This window comes from Parasteatoda tepidariorum, chromosome 8 (genome assembly GCF_043381705.1).
Source record: "Parasteatoda tepidariorum isolate YZ-2023 chromosome 8, CAS_Ptep_4.0, whole genome shotgun sequence".
Taxonomy (NCBI): domain Eukaryota; kingdom Metazoa; phylum Arthropoda; class Arachnida; order Araneae; family Theridiidae; genus Parasteatoda; species Parasteatoda tepidariorum.
The window spans coordinates 90,645,607-90,667,727 of NC_092211.1; the positions used below are offsets into that span (position 1 = coordinate 90,645,607).

Genomic DNA, 22,121 nt, shown 5'->3' on the forward strand with positions numbered 1-22,121 from the left:
TGCCAATTTCGACGGTGTACAAGGTTATTGAGAAGCAATTAAGACTGCATGCATACAAAGTTCAAATTGTTCAAGGTTTGGAACCGGACGATAGGCCTAGGAGGATGGCGTTTGCAACAGATATGGCAGGAAGGATAGAAGATGCGGCTGATTTTCTGAAGCGCATAATGTTCTCCGACGAAGCATCCTTTCATGTTTCTGGCATTGTTAATCGCCATAATGTGCGCATATGGGGATCTGAAAACCCCCATGAATACCGTGAGACACAAAGGGAATCCCCAAAGGTTAATGTGTGGTGTGGACTAATGCACGATCGAGTCATAGAGCCTTTCTTTTTTACAGAAAAGTCGGTCTCATCAGTCGTTTACTTAGACATGTTGGAAAACTTCGCATTTCACAACTAGAAGAGCTTCAGCTGCATGTCTTTTTGCAACAAGATGGTGAACCACCTCATTGGGGTATCATCGTTCGTAGTTCTTTGAATGACCATTTTCCCGGATTGGGCGAGAAGGTCCAATTCCTTCGCCACCCAGATCACCTGATATAACGCCGCTGGACTTTTTTCTTTGGGGATTTATGAAGGACAATGTTTACAGGAGGATCGTGTCGAACATTGATACCTAAAAGCCAGAATTACAACCGCAATAGCCTCTGTGGATGCCGACATGCTTGCCGCTACCTGGCGTGAAATTGAATATCGACTTGATATTCTCCGTGCGACGAAGGGACGTGGAAGTTCATTGACAAGGGTCATGGAACTTTTTGTGTCTATCTAACCATTTATGTTATTAATTTTAATCCATCTTTATTATTTTATGAGTTATTAAACATCAAAGTGGGTCCGGGACTTCATAAGCACCCTGTACATTTTCTTAGTATGATAAGTACATATTCTTGTTTTTTACATTCTTGTTTGTTATACAAGCTTCAAATATGTTATGTGTTTAAACTGGAATGGCATTTATTTTTTTAATTATTAGAGTATGTTTAATAATTATTGTAGTTAATCACTCAATCGCGATCACTTTTATGTTAACGATTGCGCAGTTGAGCACCGGCTGACATAAGGAGAATTGAATGTTTCGATTTGTGATTAATTGGTAATAAAAATCAAAAAAAATTAAATTAATATCAAAAGTAAGAATGAGATTTTTTTATTGAAAAATCAAATCGAAAGTAAATCAATCATACAATCGAAAGCCCATATGAAGCGTGAACAAATTAAAACATCGCTAACCAGCGTTTAAATTAGAATAAATTTTGTCTTAATTCTATATACTTCGTAGTCCCCTTTTTATCAAACATTAATATGCGTACATGATGAAATTAACAAAGGAAAAATCAGCGCATCGTAGTTTAATTGATTAGAAGCGCTAAAAGACTAAAAAGAAATAATTTAATTTAAAAAGGGTTTAACTAATACTTTTTATATAAGGATAAGTTTGAATGAAAAAAAAATAATTTCATAAAGATTAATAATAAAAAATTTTATTCTAACAAAATATCTAGATGCCCAAAAATTTACAACTCATTCTTAGCTAAGCAAATTTGGCCAAGTAAATTCAAAACTTCTCTGAAATTTCAATTGGGTTTCATTTTAGGGTTGGAAAACATCCAGACAAAACTATTTTTTCAGTCAGTTATTGTTTTTTTCTAAATAATTTTTTTCTAAAAATAATGGGGATTTTATTTTATTAAGGAAACCTTGTTACATCTATTTCTCAGTGAAATTTGGGTTTTCTCAGAGAAAACTCCCCGATAACTGTTTTTTTTTAAAATATGCCTGATAACCAAATTACTACTTATAATATTACATTTGTTATAGTTTCATATCTATATCATAAATTTCATGCATATAGCAGAATTAGATGTATTTTTGTATAAAATTGCTATTTTTCCCACTTTTAACTCTAAATTTAATTCTTCAAAAATAAAAATTATAGTAGGAATTTTACTATTTATATTGTATCGAATAAGAGTATTTTACTCTATCGTTATATCGTATATTTTAAGAGAGTGTTTTACTATGTCGTATATTCTCAGAGGCATGAAATTGAGCATTTAAAAATTGATGAAGTATTACGTTTGAAGCATTGACTAGAAACAACTTTTCGTGAAGAAAAGCATTGATTCACACTGAGCAGTCGAGAATGATGAGGTCTCATTTAGTTTGAAAGGAAATAAAGTTTTAATATTTTAATAGGGTGTCCAAAAATATAAAGAGAACCCTGATCGAATCTTTTTTTTTTTCAATTGACTGGTTTAAAAACGAAATTTCTGGAAGAACACAGTTCCTGTTTTAAGAATAAATTATTTCACGTTATACTGTAAAATTATCAATGGTACTAAAAAATTTGATTTTCTTTTAAAAAGTATTAGAGCTGATAATCAGAACATACGAATGAATTTTGCATTTCTCTCGACATGAAGTGTAAGATAAATAATATTTTCTTATAAAACTGGCTTTTTGAGTGCTAAGAAAGTTTCTGTCAGCATGGAAGGTCAAGCATATGAATAAGAAAACTCATCGGTTTGCTTTATCACATCGAAACAAAGTTATCATAGCTATGCGACGAAATATGAAAAGAAACAAATTTAAAAAAGAAGAAGAAGAAAATGGCGCAAATATCAGTGTTTGTTCCTGAAAGCGATGATGGTTTAAACATGGGAGATGGAACAAAAACGGAAACAACGCTCAGTTGGATTCATTGATATTTATTCTCGTTATTCTTGCCTTAACGAGAAAAAGAAATCATTTTTGTATTATGCCACAAATTATAATGTAATCGTTAAAACTATTTTTAAAACGAAAACTGTGTAGGAATTATATGTTTTCAATAACGTTTTCACTGAATGATATTATTTAGGAAGCACTTCTTTAACTAATTGTGTCTTGAGATGAGATAGTGTTTGAGATTTTGAGACAGATTTAATTATTTGTGTTTGTGACTTTTTTTGGATAATATATAAATTGATGTAAATAGAAATTGGGCAGAATCTATCTTTTTGTGGTTTCATATTAGTAATCTAACAAATCGGGAAATAGCTGCATTTGTAGACCTGATGATGAGAAAAAGTTTCAGAGCTATTGAAAATCAGAAAATAGAAGTACTAGTGCAGTTACAGACCGGACGTATTTGTGCTATTCAATGCCATAAAATTGCGGCATTTGTGAATTTACAGATCATGAAATAACCGAATTGGTGTACTTAAAATGTCTGTAAACGAAGATCGGAGAGGATCATTAGAACTCAGTTTAAAAAAGGTCGAAGCAGAGGAAGAACAGAATGAAAATGAGGACACCACTTGTGGAATCGGGAACTTTCATCCATCGTGGCTTCAAAAATTCAACACACCCAAAGCATTTCTGGTTAACAACGGATTTTTGGGACTTTTGAACGGTGCGACTTTTACGTATTTCATTGGCTGTATATCGACTTTGGAAAAACGTTATTCGTTTGAGAGCAAAGTGACGGGTATTATTATGATAGGTGAAGAAATAAGTCCTATATGCTTTGGATTTCTAATCGGTTATTTTGGCGGTAAGTCACACAGGCCGAGGTTCATCGCCTTAGCGTTGACGATAGGTTTCCTCAGTGCTTTGGTGATGGCTTCTCCGTATTTCTTGTACGGCGCCATACGGGAGGTGTCCAAGCTGGACCACTACAAAAATAGGACAGATTTCGAGCTGTGTGATTCGGCTGAGAAGGATTACTTTTGTGATAAGTTTCCAACGTTAACGGCTGTGACGATTTTCTTTATTGGAACTTTCATGAAAGGCTTTGCCGTCAACGCTTTCTACACAATTGGTACGCCGTATTTAGACGATAATGTTAAAAAGAAAAATACAGCTATGTATTTTGGTAAGTATTTATAATTTTTTAAGCATTAGTAAGGGTTTAAATTATCTCTGTACAGAAAATATTTGAAGTGCTGAAAATCGGTTTATTTAACACTTCAAATAGTTAATTTACGAATTTTACAGGCAATTTGCACATTACCTAGTCTACCTCTATGTTACCCATTTAATTTGTATGTTACCAAAACAAACACGTCTCCCATTATAGATATTTAGATTTTAAATAAAGCTTCATGTGCCGGAAATATGTTTTATTCAAATCGATGTAAGTAATTCCGTCACCCCCTTTGAAAACTATTGTGTGTTTTATAGGCTTATGGAATAACACATTGAGAATGCTGATAACATGTTGAAGTCATAAGTTTCATGAAACAGGAGGAAATATAATAATTTTCATTTTAACTGCGCAATGGACGTAAAATGCGGACGCACATGGCACATGCGCAAAGCGTTTTGATCGTTTCGCGAACTAACTCTACGAAATTTCAGCTCAATTGTATAAAATTTGTCTTCCTTGCTGAGCAACCAAGAATTTCCAATTTATTACCAGATAAATGTTTTAAGTGAAATTATTTAAGTACTCATTGCTTAGCAGATGTTTCGAATATATTTTTTTATTTTGAAATAAACACGAATTTGAAACACGTTGATGTAAAAGTAAAATTATGGCAAAATACATTTGTGATAGAACATTGAGATAGTTTGGTTTGAATAACACTTTTTTAGAAGAAAATTAAAGTCACTTTTCCAAATGTTTCATTATTTTCAAGAACTTTTCTGGTGATTGAGTTTCGAAATAGCTGGAATACAGCTAAACATGTAACACCCACTAAATGGAAACCACATGTCAGTTTTAAATCTATGACTTTAAAGATTCTAAATAGTTTGAAAAGAAATTTACCATCTATTTGTTAATTTTCAAAACTATCTCATTATACATATATTAAACCCTCTATTTATTTACTTACAAAACTATCTATTATACAAGTTAAACCCTCTATGGAACTGTAAGAAAGCAATAATTTGATTGATCTTTGATTATTTTTTTAAGAAGTGCCTTCGTATGATAATCCTGCTTCAAAATCGGTAAGATAAAAATCAAATTTATTTTTTTAAAATATGTTTTAAAACAAAATTTGCTCCTGGATCACTAGATCTTTACCTTTGATTGTTGCTTTTCCTCTTTTTCTAAATTTTCAACCAAAATAACAAAGTAAACATTTGGAGAGATACAGATACATTTCCGGTAAAGAGTTCTACGCAGATTTTATCCTGATATTCATCCCTAACTCCTAGATGTTTGTCGCAACATTTATGTCACTCCACCCCTGTTATGTACAGCATTTTTAAATTTGTATATGTCGACAATTAATAGACAAAAAAATTTTATTAAAAAAGTCTGTGGCCTTAGGAGCAAATCTAATTTAAAATCTCCACACTCGTATAGAGCAGGATCAAGCATTTATTGAAATGAAATAAAAAATTTGTTCCCCAGTGTTATCAATATTTTTTCATTAAATCGAAATTTTCTTAACCATATCTCATTAAAAAAATGTTACGACCTACTTCTCGTGTTTTAGATTTCGAGTTTTAAGAATTTCATTTTTTCAATTGATTCATTATTTAATGAATAAACAAAATTTTAGAAACGATTAGTTTTTATTTTTAAGAGAATATTAAATAAATTTTCTTATTGGTAAATGATTTTTACCTTCTTTCCCAGCTTTACAGCCCTTCGTGAGCTTTGGCTTTCTCTACGATGGAGTTTCACGTTCCTCCCTCCCCACATTTATTTTTCCAGTTTTTTTTCAAGTTTTCCTTAACTTGATTCAAGTATTGGTTTTTTTCTACTATTATATAACCTTCCTTTCATGATTTTCTTTGGCATTTCACTGTTTTCTTTTAATTTTGATTATTCTTATGGGTTTTTTTTCCTTTAATTTTTCTATTTCATGGTTGCATTTTTTTCCCATTATGCTATTTTCAGTAACGTTTCTATAGATTTTTCTAATTGTTCAAAATTCAAAATTTTTTAGTATATTTTCCATTTTGTGGGATAAAAGCCACGTTTCAGATACCTATTGGCCTCACTAGAGTTCAACATCTGCATTTTACATTTTCTTGAAATAAGTTTACTTTTCAGTAATCTATTATTTGAAACTACTGATTTATTTACAGTTCATATCTGTTTATTTATGCAGTCATGAATTCCTCATTAATTGCTCTTTTTTGTTACCGATATCAGTAGACGTAGTACCCTTAAAAATGTTATCATTAAATTTTAGATCTTTATTTTGTCTTCTCTCTTTCAATTTTGACTCAATCATGAATTTCATTTTGGTAATAAAACAGTTTAAAACACTTTTTTATTTCTAAACATGCAAAAAAGGTGTAAATATTGCTTAAATTTTATTGTTGCTCCTGCAATCTCGTGTAAAAAAGTTATTTTTTAGTGAAACAATAAAAACGGAAAAATAAAAATTGCTTACAGCCTAATTTTCTGCTGATGAATTTCGAGAACAGCTTCTAAGTTATCACGTAATAGAAGTCCACAGTCTTGACACAAGGTGTTATTAATCATTTTATAGAATTGGCCTTTCGAGTGCTTAAGAAAATTGCTGTTTAAATCCGCATAGAAGGTCATACTTTTGAATAGGAAAACTCATCTGCCTGTTTTGTCGCTCTAAAACAAAATTATCACGCGATGATGGAATATCAAAAGGAATAAAAGGACAATTACGCAAGCATCAGCGTTTGTTCCTGAAAGTTTAAACAAAAGCGAAAATAACGCTCAGTTGGAGGCATTGATATTTTACTCTCCATTCATGTCTTAACGAGGAAAACAAATACTGGTTTTTGTGTTATGTTAAAAAATCATTATTTATAAAGTAAATCTTTCTATAGACAGCTTGAAAAGAAAGAAAGTGTCTGTTCCATCTTCCTTCCAATAAAAAGCTTTTAGTTAGAGGGTTGTATGAGTTTAAATTAATAATGTTTTGTAATACATTTTCTCTGCTGTGGTAATGATCTTTGCGATTTGGAAAAAAACCGGAGTGCAGAGATAGTTGATAGAGATAGTTACATAAGGAGATAGTTTTTTATGTAATCGTGAAATAGCTGTTTTCGTACAATGGCAAGGATCATAAAATAGCTTTTTAATGCGACTGATGATCGATGATTGTGCTTCTGGACATCGTGCAATAGTTGTGTTTATGCATTTGGAGATTGAGAATTGGTGATTATTTTTCTGAATTTTCTATCGTTAAAAAAACCGTATTTGTGAATTGTAGAATCGTGATAGAGTTGTATTTGTACAATTGAAATTCAAAATGTCTATAAATATAGATCGACGAGGCTCCTTGGCTCTCAGTTTCAAATTAGAAAGAATCAAATCGGACGAACAGAATGAAAAAGAGGACACCACTTGTGGAATTGGAAACTTTCATCCATCGTGGCTTCAAAAATTCAACACACCCAAAGCATTTCTGGTCAACAACGGATTTTTGGGACTTTTGAACGGTGCGACTTTTACGTATTTCATNTTGGGTATCCATTGTTTTTTTTTATCAAATTTTGAAATAGTTTATCGATTTGCTTTTTTGATAAATAAATATTAATACATATTCTTCTAATTCTGATCATTTCATTAAAAGTGGTATTTAAATAGATGCTCCTAGAAGCAATAGAATTCCAAGTAATTAGTTTATTAATATTAAGATTAAAATCATTTCTTTTATCGTATAAATTAACAAAGCAGATATTTTCCACTTTTATAATACCTAAATTCAAAAAATTGAAAATATATATATATATAATTATTTGAAGTTTCATGTTTATATCGTCATCATTGTAATGAATATTGTTTTCATTGGGTTGGTTTCCGTTGTAATCTCTTTTCAATCTGTTCTGGCTAATAAGACGGATATTTTAATTTTTTTTTGGCTATTTTCTTTTTGCTTTAAAATTATTAAAGACATTTTTAATGTATAATATCTTGATTTTTAAACTTTTAGAAGACAAATGAAAGTCTATTTTGTTGTATTGTGGGGCACAGCATTATCAAGGAAGTAATTAAATCAGATATTTCGTTAAAAAGAATATTAAAATAATCTGTTAACAAATAAAAAGGAGTTCTGGATTTGCTAATTTTTGATGATAATTTGCTTAATTTTGCTGACTTATTTTGCTTTGCAATTTTACTTAAGGGAGAAGAAGGATGAGCAATGCTAACGTAAAGCATTGAAATGTTCTTATTTTCAAAAGTTTCATATGAAGCAGGCTTAGAGATTTCATAAGTTTTACAAATAGATTTCAAATTTGGAATAAAAGTTTAATTTCAGGAAATATAATTTTTCCTCTTTCGAAAAGTTGCAAACTTCGAGAGTTTTAAAGTCCAAAGACTCTCATGGAATATTCTGCTCAAAATTTTATAAAATGGAAAGAAGCGTAAATTTTGTTTTTTGCAAAATTATGTCTTTATGAATTTAATCCTAAAGAAATTGACTACTACAGTAAAAGTTAAGGTAAAATTCACTCAACTTCCTTACGTAAGCATGGCTGGGATGCGCGATTAGCTCATTTTTGCTGACAAGGGGTTAAGATTTCAAAATTACCAAAAATATACTTATGTAATATTTAAACAATCCCCAAGGATTTTAAACATAAAGAGGATATAAAGCAGAAAACTCTATAGAATATAAATATTTCAAAAACATACGTGTCTTAGATAAAAAAGCTTTGTGAAGGTAAGTGACATTTTTTTAAAAAAAATTGAAGTTTCTCGGAATAAGCTCTTATTTTAGTCTTATTTAAATAAAAAACATTCACTGATATTGTTAAATCTATTAATTCCAAAGATACTCAGTGGAAGAACAAAGTTTGTGCCATCATTGCTATTTTAATATTCTTTGGGGGGAAGAACCATGTAAATGACTTTGCAACAAATAGTCAACAAACAACCCTAGAACATTACTTGCTTGGCACTGAATGGTAAAGCGCGTGGAGTTCGAGCTTTCTCTGTAGAAAATGGAAAACTTGAAAAGCAGCTTCCATACGTTAGGGAGTTCATACATTTTCATACATGATTGATAATGCGGATTTTTTTACGAATCAATAATTAGAAAATAGAAGGAAAAAATTGCTCTTAAAGGGCTTCATATAATTTTATTTTCTCCTCCTTCGTAATATTTTGTGTTTCAAACACATTGCCTGTAATTTTTTTTCTGATTAAAGTCGCGTTCAAATAACTATTATTTTGTGCTTATGAAACTTGTTCAGTATATTATTATTATAACTAGATGAATACTTGTTCTTCGTACGGGTCGGAAAAAAAAACTAAATATTAAATAAATCGGTCAATAAAGCGAAATCATACACAAAATTGAAAGAGATGCACTGATGGATACAATTAAGTTAAAAATAATTCCAGTTTCTTTATTTATTATTACTTGCTGTTTTTCCTGATTCTTTTATGTTATTTGGTCGAGCAAAATAAGTTTTTAGAAATGCATCCTATCAAAATAAAAATCAATGATATTCAGTGTCATTAAACATGATATTATTGCTCGAGGAAAACTCTTGATTGTCAAAAATTATCTGGTACTTATACTTATTATCTGGTCTGGTACTTATACTATTCGGTGGACAGTAATAAACCTATTTCCACAGTACCTATTGTAGTAACTATATTAGTATGAGTTGTAAATATCAAAACAGCTTCAAATAAAATAGAATCAGTATTATCAACAAAAAAAATTTCCCTTCTTTTGGATTATTATTTTTACATTAAAAATACCAAGAAGCTGTTCAGCAATCTTTAAAGTGTGGCACACTTAAAATATGAAGCGTTAAATTCGAAATGTTAAGAGTACATCTTTTAAATTTAACAAAACAAAAGGCAACTTTTTCATAAAAATCGATAGGGTTCATCGTTTTAGTGAATATGAACGAATCACAGAGATTGATGGTGACCAAAGAGATTCCATTGCTGATGCAGATTGTACTTTGGTAAAGACAGATCGGCATCGGGCTAACCATGAGAGGTTTTCGAGGCTTTTACCTCCGGTTGGCGTAAATACTGATTTGTTACGCTTAAGAAAAATTATTTCAGAAAGGTGAATTTGATCTGCTTCTTTAAACAAGGTGTTCTCTTTTATTTTAGAATCATGTCTAAGAAGGATTGGCTGTTCAACGACGGAAATTTGTGAAATGATAGCCTAAATTAGAAAGAAAAATGAAAGTCTCAAAACTAATCACGATCACGTAGTTCACCAAGATAGAAAAAATATTCAAAACGGTTTTATAAATACAGTCGAACCCCGCTATAGTGAACCATCAAGGAACTGAAATTTCGGTTCACTATTACCAGGTGTTCTCTATATTCGCTCCGCAGGCAATTTAACTAATTGTGCCCAAACTCCTCCCTTTTATTGCACATTATTTAAATAAATGACTGAAAAATATTATGTAGTAGCCAAAAATATGTTATTTTTCATTAGTCTTCGTCTAGCGTACAAAAAAAAATTAGTAATCTCTAGCTGATGAGCAATCCTCAACATCAGATATGGAAACACTTCCCGACTCTCAGACAATTTTTCCTGACTTTCTGTTATTCCGTTTTTTAAACATGTCTAACTTGCCACTCGAGCACATAAAAATAGTCTCATAAAATCGCTAAGCAAATTCATCGACATTTGTCAAGATACTGAAAGATTGCGCCTTCTTCGAATGGTGAACCACTTCAGTAATGCTTCTTCAACATCCTTGTGATCTGCTTTTCTTAACTTTTGTCTGCCATCCAAATTTTTTTCATGAGCAGAAATTATTAATCGCTTATTTTTCCATATGTTACAAACTGCAGATTTGGACAGTTTATATACCCTGAAAATATCAGCTTGATTGCATTCATTTTCAATTTTTCTGATTATGCCCATTTTATCATCGAAGGAGAACGTCTTACGTTTACTGCTCGCCATAGTTAAATTTTAGACACTTGTTTGCAGAAGTTTTTTTAACTGAACTGAGAGCAAAAAGGAGTTGAAATGAGTGCATTATCAACACATATTAGTGTCCAACCCTTTGACCAATAATGAATAATTGCTCATTCCCTCTGACAGAAAATGCATATTGATCCCACTGACACCTTACACGTGCATCATCTGCTTGGGTTGGAAACATCTGCTTGGTTTGTTTAAGGATGGGAAAGTGAGATAAAAGAAGCAAACAAGAAAAAATGCTTATCACTACATTCCCCTCTATAGGTGGTTTTAAAAATCGGCATATGTATTTATTTTGAAGTAGAAATTTCAAAATTATTACCAAAAAAAATCAGTCGAAGACAGAAAAAAGTTCATTATATCCAACTTCCTCACTTTTTTGGTTCACTATATCAATATTATGCGTGTATAGCAAGGCACGGGACCAAACATTTAGTTCACTATATCCGGGAGTTCACTATAAACCATGTTCACTATAGCGGAGTTTGATTGTATTTCTTATAAATTTTTAGGAAAAGTTCATTTTTGCATAAAACTGCTAATTTTTAATGGAAAATTTGCGAATAATTTATGCATTTCGGCAACTATAAATATTTCGTGTGTTACAAAATATTTTCATCTAGTTTTTGACATACTATTAGATGTAATGATATGATATAACACTTTGATCACTATCAGCGCTATTTAAAAAAATATTTTTCAAATCAATAATTACTAAACTCTAGTCTTTCCAAACGATAAATACCGGTTCAGACTGCTTCTGAATTGTTTTGGGGCGATTTTCTGACAAACAAAGCTAAATGAAACTTTATGTCAGTTTGTTCCAAATTGCGGATGCTAAAATTTTATTTCATGAATATAAGTCTAAATATATGTGTATTTTAGCTTTTCAAATAAAATTAAGAGTTAAAAATCCTTCATCTTAACAAGCAGATTCTACACACGAAAATCATCAAAACTTCTCTTTTATAAATTAGTGAAGGTTAAATAAATATACACTGAGAACTTTTATGAGTTATCTCTCTCTTCACAAATATACTTAAAAACATAAATATTGAGCGAAGTAAGAAAAACGTATAAACTTTAGAGCTCATTTACTCAAATTTATTCTAGTTCAATAAAATGCCACTTACCTGGTTCTTCCACAAAGCTCCTCAAGTATGTCACAGATGTTTCTAAAAATTCCAAATTCTAATAAAGGTATTTTTCATTTTCATCCTAAATAATGTGTGAAGAGATATCCTTTAAAATTTTTTGACTAGTAACTAATATATTTTCAGCCACTTCAATGACAATTCAATTACTTGGCCCTGCATCAGGATTTTTGCTTTCCTCTTTGTGTCTGCAATTCTATGAAGATCCTTTTTGTAAGTATTGCTTTCTCCAGACAAATTTATTATTTCTTTGAAGTTTTTATGCCGAAAGGACAAAAAAAAAGCCACGCATTACTCGTTTTTAACTCGAAGAAAAAGATAAAAAGGCTATAATTTGAGTTTATCGAAATGAAAGCTATAATTTCAGACTTATAAGAACAATCTTCACAAATAGATCATACAAATTTAAGGCTCTCATTGAAATAACAATTTGTTTCAAAATAATATGTTATTTTCATAAATGTTGTGAGTTTGCAACAGTTATTCATGAGATCAGCTTTAGCCTGCACCATCTGAGCTAATTCTGAAAATAGCACAAAACGTCACTATGGAAAAAGCCACAGTTTTGTAAAACTACGAAACGTTTCTCACTTGATTTTTCAATATTTGAAAATATATTCTAACGGTGCATTATCAGAGCTCATAAAAATTTGGAAAAAATTTAGACTTATTTATTAACTTTGAAAATTTTCATCTTAGTAACACCAAATTGACATTTTTGTAAAAAGTTTAATAATTCTAAAATTATTTAAGATATTTCATACGTTATAAATCGCAGATAATTATTTGTGGCAAAATGGTGTAGTACGTGTAATAGTTTAAAAGTATACTTTTGCTTCAAGCCCTTAAACTTCTTGTTTTTCTCGGTGAAAGAGCCTCGGTAACCCATCCTCTATAAAAATCATTAAAAATTGAATAATTTTCAGTTTTTTAATATTTTTATCAGCCCCAAAAAGTTAGGTAAGAAAGTTGTTAAAAGTTTTGTTCACAAACACTCTTTATGCTTATATAGAACGCTGGCTTTTCTTAGAGTCATTTTCATTGCTAGCTTAGATGCCAACGGATAAAAATGGGCAAAAACATATAACTCACCTATGGCTCATACAAACTCACTACATTTATAAAAGTAACGTACTATTTGCATTAAAAGAGACTTCCAGAACAGTCTTAGGAACATTATGCATAGATTCCTGAAACAATAAAGCAAATAAATAAATAAATAACTCATAATAATAATAATTTTATTTGGATTAGATAAGTAGAGCTCGTATGAAATAATAGATGATCAAAGTTTCCACAATCTAGAGAAAGTTGTTTATATCTTTAATTTTGAATTTTTATAAACCTTGAAAGTTCAATTTTGAACCAGGGGGACGCAGGGGGTAGAACACTTGTCTCTCAATGAGATGACCTGGGTTCGAACCCCAGCGATCGATGGTAGATACGAGTAGCGTACCCAGCTCGCACTGACCACAGTGCTGACATAAAAATATCCTTAGTGGTAAACGGATTATGGGTTAGAGTCCCCTTGCAGCCAGGCTAGCAGTGGAAGATTTCCGTGGTCTTCCTCTCCATGTAACGCAAATGCGGGTTATTTACATCAAGAAGTCTTCCATGAAGCGAAAGCTCTCCCAATACTTGATCCAGGAGTTTCCTTATCTTCTGGATAATTTTTTTCTAAGCAAGTCTATGCAAATCTCACTAAAATAAAATTACTTAAATTAAATATGGTTTCTTTTTTATTTATAGTAGATTAAATTTCCCTCTTATTTCACATTTATGTGTGAACAGGCTTTACAAATTTTTCATTTCGATCTCATGGATTTTCAGTCATGTAATATTTTTCTGCTGTGTTATACATACAGTGGTGGACAAAATAATGGTAAAACTTCTATGCTAACGCATCTTCTCATATTTCTCACGAAATACTTAAAGAATAATTTTATAAATTAAGAAGTGTTTAAATAATACGATTTCTCCCACATATCAATGAAGTGTAAAGCTTTTTGAGGTTAGAGGGACCGACAATGAATTACAAACGGAAAATAGTATTTCTGAACATCCTATGTAATCAATTTGTAACTTATGTAACGAGCATTTAAATTATATGCAATAAGTTGACAAAATTTCGTGAACCTTTAGGCATTTTTATAAAAAACTAATTTTTTTCTCACTTTTTTTTGCTATACATTTAAAAATATTCAATAAAATTAAACAAAATTTTCAAGGAATTTAAAATAAATTACGAACAAAATTATGAAGAAAAATGTTTGTTTTTTCTTACCATGCGTGTGCTGTATAAAACAACTAATTTAAATACTCATATCTTATGCAATTCTGAACAAATTTTTCTCAAATTTTAAGCAAAAATTTTTTAAATTTATTTCAAATTACTCTTAAAAGTTTCAAAATTTTCCCCGGAACATTTTTAAAGTTATGGCAAGAAACGTAACAGAAAAAATTTCTTTTTTATGAAAGTGATATTTAAGCAAGAATTAATAAGTTTTGTCTTATTGCACATAATTGCTAAAATAATTGTTACAAGTTAGAAACATATTGCTACCTTTTTAGCATAGGGTGTTCAAAAACATTATTTTTCGTTTGTAATTTATTGTCAGTTCCTTAAACTATTAAAAGTTTTAAACTTCATTGATATATATGAGAAAGTTATAAAATGTTTCCTTAAGTATTTCTTAAGAAATATGAAAAAATGTATTAGTAGAGGTCTTCCCATTATTTTGTTTGCCCGCTGTATAATGTATGTTTTAATTGTATTCGAGCATTTCACTCTAGAGTTGATTTAAAGATCTTATTTGCGATTGTAGAAGAAGCTTAAACTTCAAAATTCGATGTTCAAAATTTATTACAGACATGAAAAAATAAGCCTGATAAATTTGAATTGAAATTCGGTCAGGTTGTTGAACTTCAGATCATTTGAATGGTTTGATGAATCTTAGGAAGATAGAAGTGCGCATCTTGGTTAACCTGTCATTGTGAAACGAATGAATCCGTCTCTTTGTAGAAAAGAAATATCACAACTCACATTTATTGACATTTCTTTACGGGATATAGGAATTTGTCTCGTTGCTGCACTATTTGACGAAGCTACAAAAATCACACACTTTTCCTTAAAAATTCTAATAAAGGGTCAAACATTATTGTTACATAAGGTGTAAAAACGTTTGGAAAGGGTCAAATATCTCGAGAAATATGCGTTAAATAGTTTATTAAAAAAAAATCTAATGCGTGTAGAAAATTNAATAAAGGGTCAAACATTATTGTTACATAAGGTGTAAAAACGTTTGGAAAGGGTCAAATATCTCGAGAAATATGCGTTAAATAGTTTATTAAAAAAATCTAATGGGTGTAGAAAATTTGGTCGTCCATCTCCACCCTCTGTGGTTGGATCGAGGGCAATTTTGAAATCTTATGAATGAAGATCTATTTTTATGACAGAATTAAGTTTTCCAGATGGAAAAAAAAGTAATCCTATTGTTTCGCAGAGCTCACTGTAACCGAGAAAATGAAAAGGAATCAATACTGTTTAAAATGACAATCTCCAGATCCATCAGATTAAGAGCATAGAAACAGACAGGTTTCAATTTTTTTTCCTTCTAAAGTTTTCTCGAAGAAAGAACATTGAAACATTTTTATTCCTTTTTTATTTATTTTTTCAGTTTGATGTATCTCCAGATACTTCCATTTTAAATAATTTGTACCCTATTTTAATTTTTCCAATTCATTTCCTTCTCAGAGTTGGGGAAGATCAATTCTTTGAAATTACTGGATAGATTTTAAAAATATGGAATGCCTCTATTTCCACTTTTTTTAATCGATGTATATATATCGAAATAGTTAACCATTTTTCACATCCTACTTAGTGATGTAAACCAATAGCAATGTTCAGATCTTGAGTAGTACCATTAAGTAGTTGAAAACACAGTTGCTAACCCTGAAAATCTTCCCGAAAAAAAAGTTTTTTCTTTAATTCCGTCAGTTGAGGCGCAGACACGTTTCATGAAACAAATGGATTGGCCCATAAGCATTTTAATAAATAAGTTTTTAAAAAGGAAGATTGGAAGTCATTGCTAATCTGCCGAAAGTTATTTATTTTAAACTTTGTCAACGTGTCGAATTGAGATTGTCATATTGTTTATTCAAAAAAATCAGCATCGCTTTTTAAGCAGTGAACGCCGTTAATGTTACGAAACGAAGCAAAATTTTTCGTCGTTCCTAAAACCTATTTCGTAGAAATTTTGCGAAGAACGTTTATTTCAAATCTTCTACAGGGATTCATAACTGTTTCATGATGATATTAATCTCTTAGTTTCATGATTCATTATTCTTGTTTTTAATATATTAAAATACAGGACCTTAAAAACCTACTAAATTTATTGTAACCAAACTTACTATTTATAATGATAGTAAACCTAAAAATCAAATATTTACTATCGGTTTCGTATTGAGATCAAAATGTCCGCAAATGGTCGTTATACGCAAGTAAAATTGTCGGTATTTTTATGATTATATTAAAAGAAATATTATGTTATGAAACATAAATTATATAATTCTATATATACATTTGAAAAGGAATTAGAATGTCTTTTTTTAAAAAAAACTTTTATTTGAGTCCTGCTTCAAAATCCTAATATTTTCAATGTTTAAAAACATTGTTCTGATAGTTGAAATTTTATTTCATTCTAGTGTTTATTTGAAGTAAAAGAAACACTTCATTAATCCCTATTGATTCGCGAGACTTGTTACTCGTGAAATGGTAGTCAATCAAAATCGCTCCTTTTTGCTCTTGACAGAGAACAACAGAAGTTTCTCCTTTTGAGACATAATTTTCACATAATGAGCACGCAGTTCCATCTTTATCCTTACTGTTAGAAAAATTCCTTCTTCATAGCAGGTTATATAGCAACCTTTTTATCAGTTACTCGCCTAGAGAAAATAACCATAACACTCCAAAAGAATGTAAAGCCAAGTTCTCTTTAGGGGACGGGATACAAACCTGAAAACAATTATCCTTATGTCAACAGCCAAAGATGTTGTCATATCTATCATATATATCATCTGAACGTAATATTGCAAAATAATTATGAGGGAGGATTTACTGCATTAGAACTCAAAATAAGATCTGAAATCAGTTGTGAGAAAGCTCTGAATATAAAAAATATTTTAATTTGATTCAAATCCAAATCAAAGGAAATCCTATCTAGAACTCACAAATCTCTCTTAGCATCAGTGAGTGTTAAGGCTTTAGTGAATTTTAATAATAGGAAAGCGATGAATAGTTTGTTTTTACCAACAATATTTAATGAACCCAATAAACCAGTGTAAATAGAAAGGGTAAAACAACGAGTGAATAAAAAAGTTAACTTCTGTATGAGCATCAATAGGGAAAGTCTCGTTGACGAAGTTTATTTTTCATGTTGATTTTGATTGTTTTTGCTTCACCAAAATACTTCTTGCACATCAATTTATAAAAAGTCTTTCAGATACTTGATACTATGCGCTTTGTTTTATTTTAGGAGTATTTATTTGGCTTATTAAAATTAAGAAATCAAATTAAAATTGTTTTTGTAGCTATCCAGTTTATTTAAGTTTCAAATTAAATTAAAGTATTATCTTAATTTAATTTTTAATTCTTAGAACAAATATAGTTGAAGTGCTATTCCTTTTCAAAAATATTTTTATAGTTAATTCTCTCCATGTTTACATTGTAAATTAGTATAGTTACGAATGTCAAACTCAAATACACAGTTGAATAATACTGTGAATCATAATGTGAAGTTGTAAATACTTAAAAACATAGTATTTAGGTAAAAATCTAATAAATGAATTAACTCTCATTCGCAGGAGTCTTAAATAATCAACAATTAAAAAATTTTATTTTTGATATAACCTTAAAACTAATTTTAGTTTTTTTTTAAAAACTACTAAAAATATTGCCAGGGATGTGTTGTGAAAAGTGTTCAAAATGGACGAATAAAAACTGCAGTTTTTGGTTTTAAATATCCATTGCCCCTTTTATTTAATAGCTATTCTTATTTTATTTTGACACACAGTGTTAATTATTTATATAAATATTTTTAAAAAAGGAAAGAAAAAAATGACTGTACAGGCTTTGCAATACCATAATTTTAGTATTTTGTAAGATAAAAACGTCGTTGAAATCGTGTAAATTTTTATGTTGTGATAGTTTGATATTAGTTTTTCTGAGTAGATGATCCCGGTTATGGCACTGATGACCCGCGTTGGATCGGAGCATGGTGGCTTGGCTATATCATCATTGGATTGCTCATGTTGCTTTTCTCCCTACCCATGTGGCTTTTCCCGAGAAGATTTCCAGGAGTGAAAGTTCCAAAACCTCTCCCACAAAAGCAAGATTCAAAAGCTAAGACTGGTATTCTAAAAAGTAGGACATTTTTAGTTTTACTATAGTAATATTTAGTTTGAATATGCTAATAATTAGTTGTGTTTCTGCACATATTGTAAACCAAAACTTTGTCATGTTAAATAAGGGAGGAGACATTTGATTCTTATTGATATTAACGTTCTACAACAATGGAGTTACACATATTCCTAAACTTGATATGATAGATTCTTGATTAATAGTCTTACAATATAGGAGAATAATACCTGTGCGTGTTTCATATGGCTTTATTATGAAATGAATCCATATGAATTAGACAATTCACTGCATCACAAGGGAACTGGAAATAGAACAAAGAAGCAATAGAACTTCAAAAATTTAGATTAAATGAACAATTAACATTTCAATCAATAAGCACTTGAAACAATAAATTGAAAATAAAATACATTTCGAAGTCTTAATGAATCATATGTTATCTCTCCAATTTGATTGATGTAAATGTCAGATTTATAAATCTATTTGTTTCAGAAAATTACGGATTCAAAAAAATTTTTCTAGCGACACACTGTTTGAAAATTTCATAACTGCATGTTTCGTGCTATAGTAAGCAATAGAATTGTGAGCCTATAAAAATGATTCAGGATACTCAACGAAACATTTTTGAAAAAGTCAAAAAATTTTTAAAATAATTTTTTTTTATTTATTTCGAACAAAATTATTCACGCTTTCATTCGTATTAAAGATTACTTGATTTGACATTTTAAAACCAAATCATAACTAAGAGCTTCTCACTATCATTATTTTTCGTATACATTAAAACCTGTTTTTTTTTTCCAAATTACTATACACAAAAAAACTTAATAGAATTTTCTTAATAATAACTAATTCTTAATAATAATGAAAAAATAAACTTAATAGCATTTTCTTTGCTAATAAAAATATTCCATAATTGTTCAATTAAAAAGAAAACATAATCCTGGGTAATAAAGCCAGAAATATACGATACTTAATCATTCATCTAGTAATTTTTCCGTTCATTTAGTAACGGTTTACCAGAAATTTTGGTTTTCAAAATTATCGTTCTTATTTCCCTAAATTCAGTAAAAAGAAATATAAACTTAACCGAATGAATGTTTTTTATGCCATATTCTAAGGTATTATGATAAAAATATGGAATTTTACCACACTTACCAAATTTTATCACATTTTATAAAACCATATTTTAATGCTAATTTTATCAAATTCATTACCCTTAAAAATTACCGAGCTTTTTGGTGTTCCCCTTGAGCCAGAAACATGGTAAATTTTACCATATTCTGGTAGTTTTAACCATACCTTCTTCTCGATGCAAGGCTTGCATCTCTGCCATAAAATGTTTCAAATAATATGTAACCAAAGTAGCCTAATAAGTATTCTAAGTTTAATCAGAACTTGATGGTTGCTTGGGCATTAAATAGCCACCAAGTGATAAAATCATTTAATTCAAAATGGATCATAGTTCATAAATACCCATTTTCAGACTGATTTAGTGTCCAGTCTGGTAGAAATTGGAATATTAAATTGAAAAGTGAACAGAAGAAGCTCGGCCTCATCCAACTTGCATCTGACAATTGCGTGTTTGCTAAAATTGATGAAACCGGTGTTTTAGCTATTTGTTTTTACTTCGATGGCTTTGCAATATTTTCCAGCAAATTCTAAATTATATGAGGATGGGTAATATGAACTTAAGTAATCAAATGGAACAATTGAAAAGTCTAAATTGTTAGGCACAGAAGTTTTGAAAGATGAAAATGGAATCAGTTTGTTTTAAACTGAACCATTAATTAACAATTATGATCTAATAATGTAATAAAACTAATCATCTTATAATTAATGTTGAGGATAGATATTTTAATCCTACAAACAAATTAAGTCAATCAGAAAAATTATCAAGAAATTTTCGGGGAACTTTTATTTTTGGCAAATAAAAGGCATCCCGATATTTCTTTTGTGATAAGTTAATTTATTAGCATTAGTTATTATGAAGATTATGTTTCGTTTTATGATAAACAATTGGGATTTTTAAATGGTAGGGTAGATGTAAGGTGAGGAGATGGCAAAAGAGGTGAATCATTATCACAGTGTGTAATTATGTTAGGTAATTCTCTAATCTTGTGAAAAAACAGAAAACAAGGAATTGCACGATTGTCAACATGCGAACTATTTTCTATTGCTGAAACAACAAGAAAATTCAGAAGAATTATAAACATGCTACGCGAAATTAACTGTAAACAATTCATAAATGCTCCAACTGAAATTCATTCTGATAGTCAAGCAATCACTGACTGGTAAAATAATGATAAATTATCAAATAAAACTGGTAAATTTAAAATTCCGTTTCTCAATAGACACAGATGATGATAAAATTTTAAAATCAGTGTATAACAACATTGCTCATTTTTTTAAAACAAAAGATATCAGATTTGATAAGTTAAAATTTTCTTTAGAAAAAAATATGTTTATTTTAATATTTTATTTTATAGATATGTTATTGTTTACCCTGAAGTAAAACCCGTATCGTAAAAAGAGAGTGTAATTCATGGATGCTGCAAAGGCTTTTAATTTTAATCAAGCCTCTGCGTATTTTTTTTAATTGTTTGTGTTTTGTTAATAAAAATTCATCTTGAAATACTGCAATTTTCAGATATGGGCAATGCTATATTGCGACTGATTCGAAATCCGATCTTGATATTCCATCAGTTGGGTGGAATATTCCGAGTGAATGGCGTGATCGGATATTTCATTTTGATGCCAAAATACATGGAGATGCAGTTCCAGCAGTCAGCATCCAAAGCAAACCTCTTCTCAGGTAACTTTCTTTTTGAAATAGAAGATTTTTTATTTGTTTATCTGCATTAAAAATAGGTCGTAAAAAATTTTCTTTCAAGAATAAAAATCTGAATAAATTCGGTTACTTTTTCTCAACTATTTAAAATTAAATCCGTTGTTGGATCTTAAAAACTAATTGCCTTTGGACACCGGTTTGATCACTTTTCAAAGTAATCTCTTGTGCGACATCTACACACTTTAATACTAAACAAAACGAATGGCAACACAACTGTACTTAAATATTTTTTTTAATTCTTTAACCCTTCCTCCAATTCTAATTTCATTAACCAATTTTTTTCACTCTCTATATCACCGTTACATATACACCGAAGAGCCATTACGTTATGACCACCCTGCTAATAACATGTAGGACCACCTTTAGCCCTCAAAACAGCTAGCATCTACCGGGGCATTGATTCCACAAGGTGCTGATAGGTAGTCTGAGGTATCTGGTACCAAGCGCTCTCCAACTGGTCCTGCAATTCCCTCACATTGCGAGGGGTAGCGTGTCAGCACAAATTTGGTTTTCCAAGTAGGACCACAAATGCTCTATTGGATTAAGGTCAGGTGAATTTGGGGGCCAAGATAAGACTTGAAAGTCACTGAAATGTTCCTCGACGATTTGACTCTTATGATATGGTGCATTATCCTGTTGGTAAAAACCATCCCCCGCAGGGTAAACTGTTGCCATGAATGGGTGAACCTGGTCTCAAACTATGTGTAAGTAGCTTACAGACGTCAGGGATAGTTCTATGAGGATTATGGGTCCTAATGTGCCCCATGAAAACATTGTTCCTGGGGGAGCCCATTGTTATAGATGGAGGGTAGTCATACATAATGTAATGGCTCTTTGGTGTATATATATA

General features: G+C 30.3%; 1 protein-coding gene across 2 annotated transcripts in view; it reads left to right on the plus strand.

The window, feature by feature from the left end:
• LOC107441394 (solute carrier organic anion transporter family member 74D) overlaps positions 1 to 22,121 on the plus strand; it is a 44,327-nt gene continuing 22,206 nt past the window's right edge. For both annotated transcript variants that reach the window (XM_071184365.1, XM_071184364.1), the window contains exons 1-4: positions 1 to 3,863; positions 12,135 to 12,221; positions 18,238 to 18,429; positions 21,071 to 21,235. In XM_071184365.1, coding sequence (XP_071040466.1) covers positions 3,215 to 3,863; positions 12,135 to 12,221; positions 18,238 to 18,429; positions 21,071 to 21,235 — 1,093 coding nt within the window. In that variant the 5' untranslated portion in view covers positions 1 to 3,214. The remainder of the gene's footprint in view (positions 3,864 to 12,134; positions 12,222 to 18,237; positions 18,430 to 21,070; positions 21,236 to 22,121) is intronic.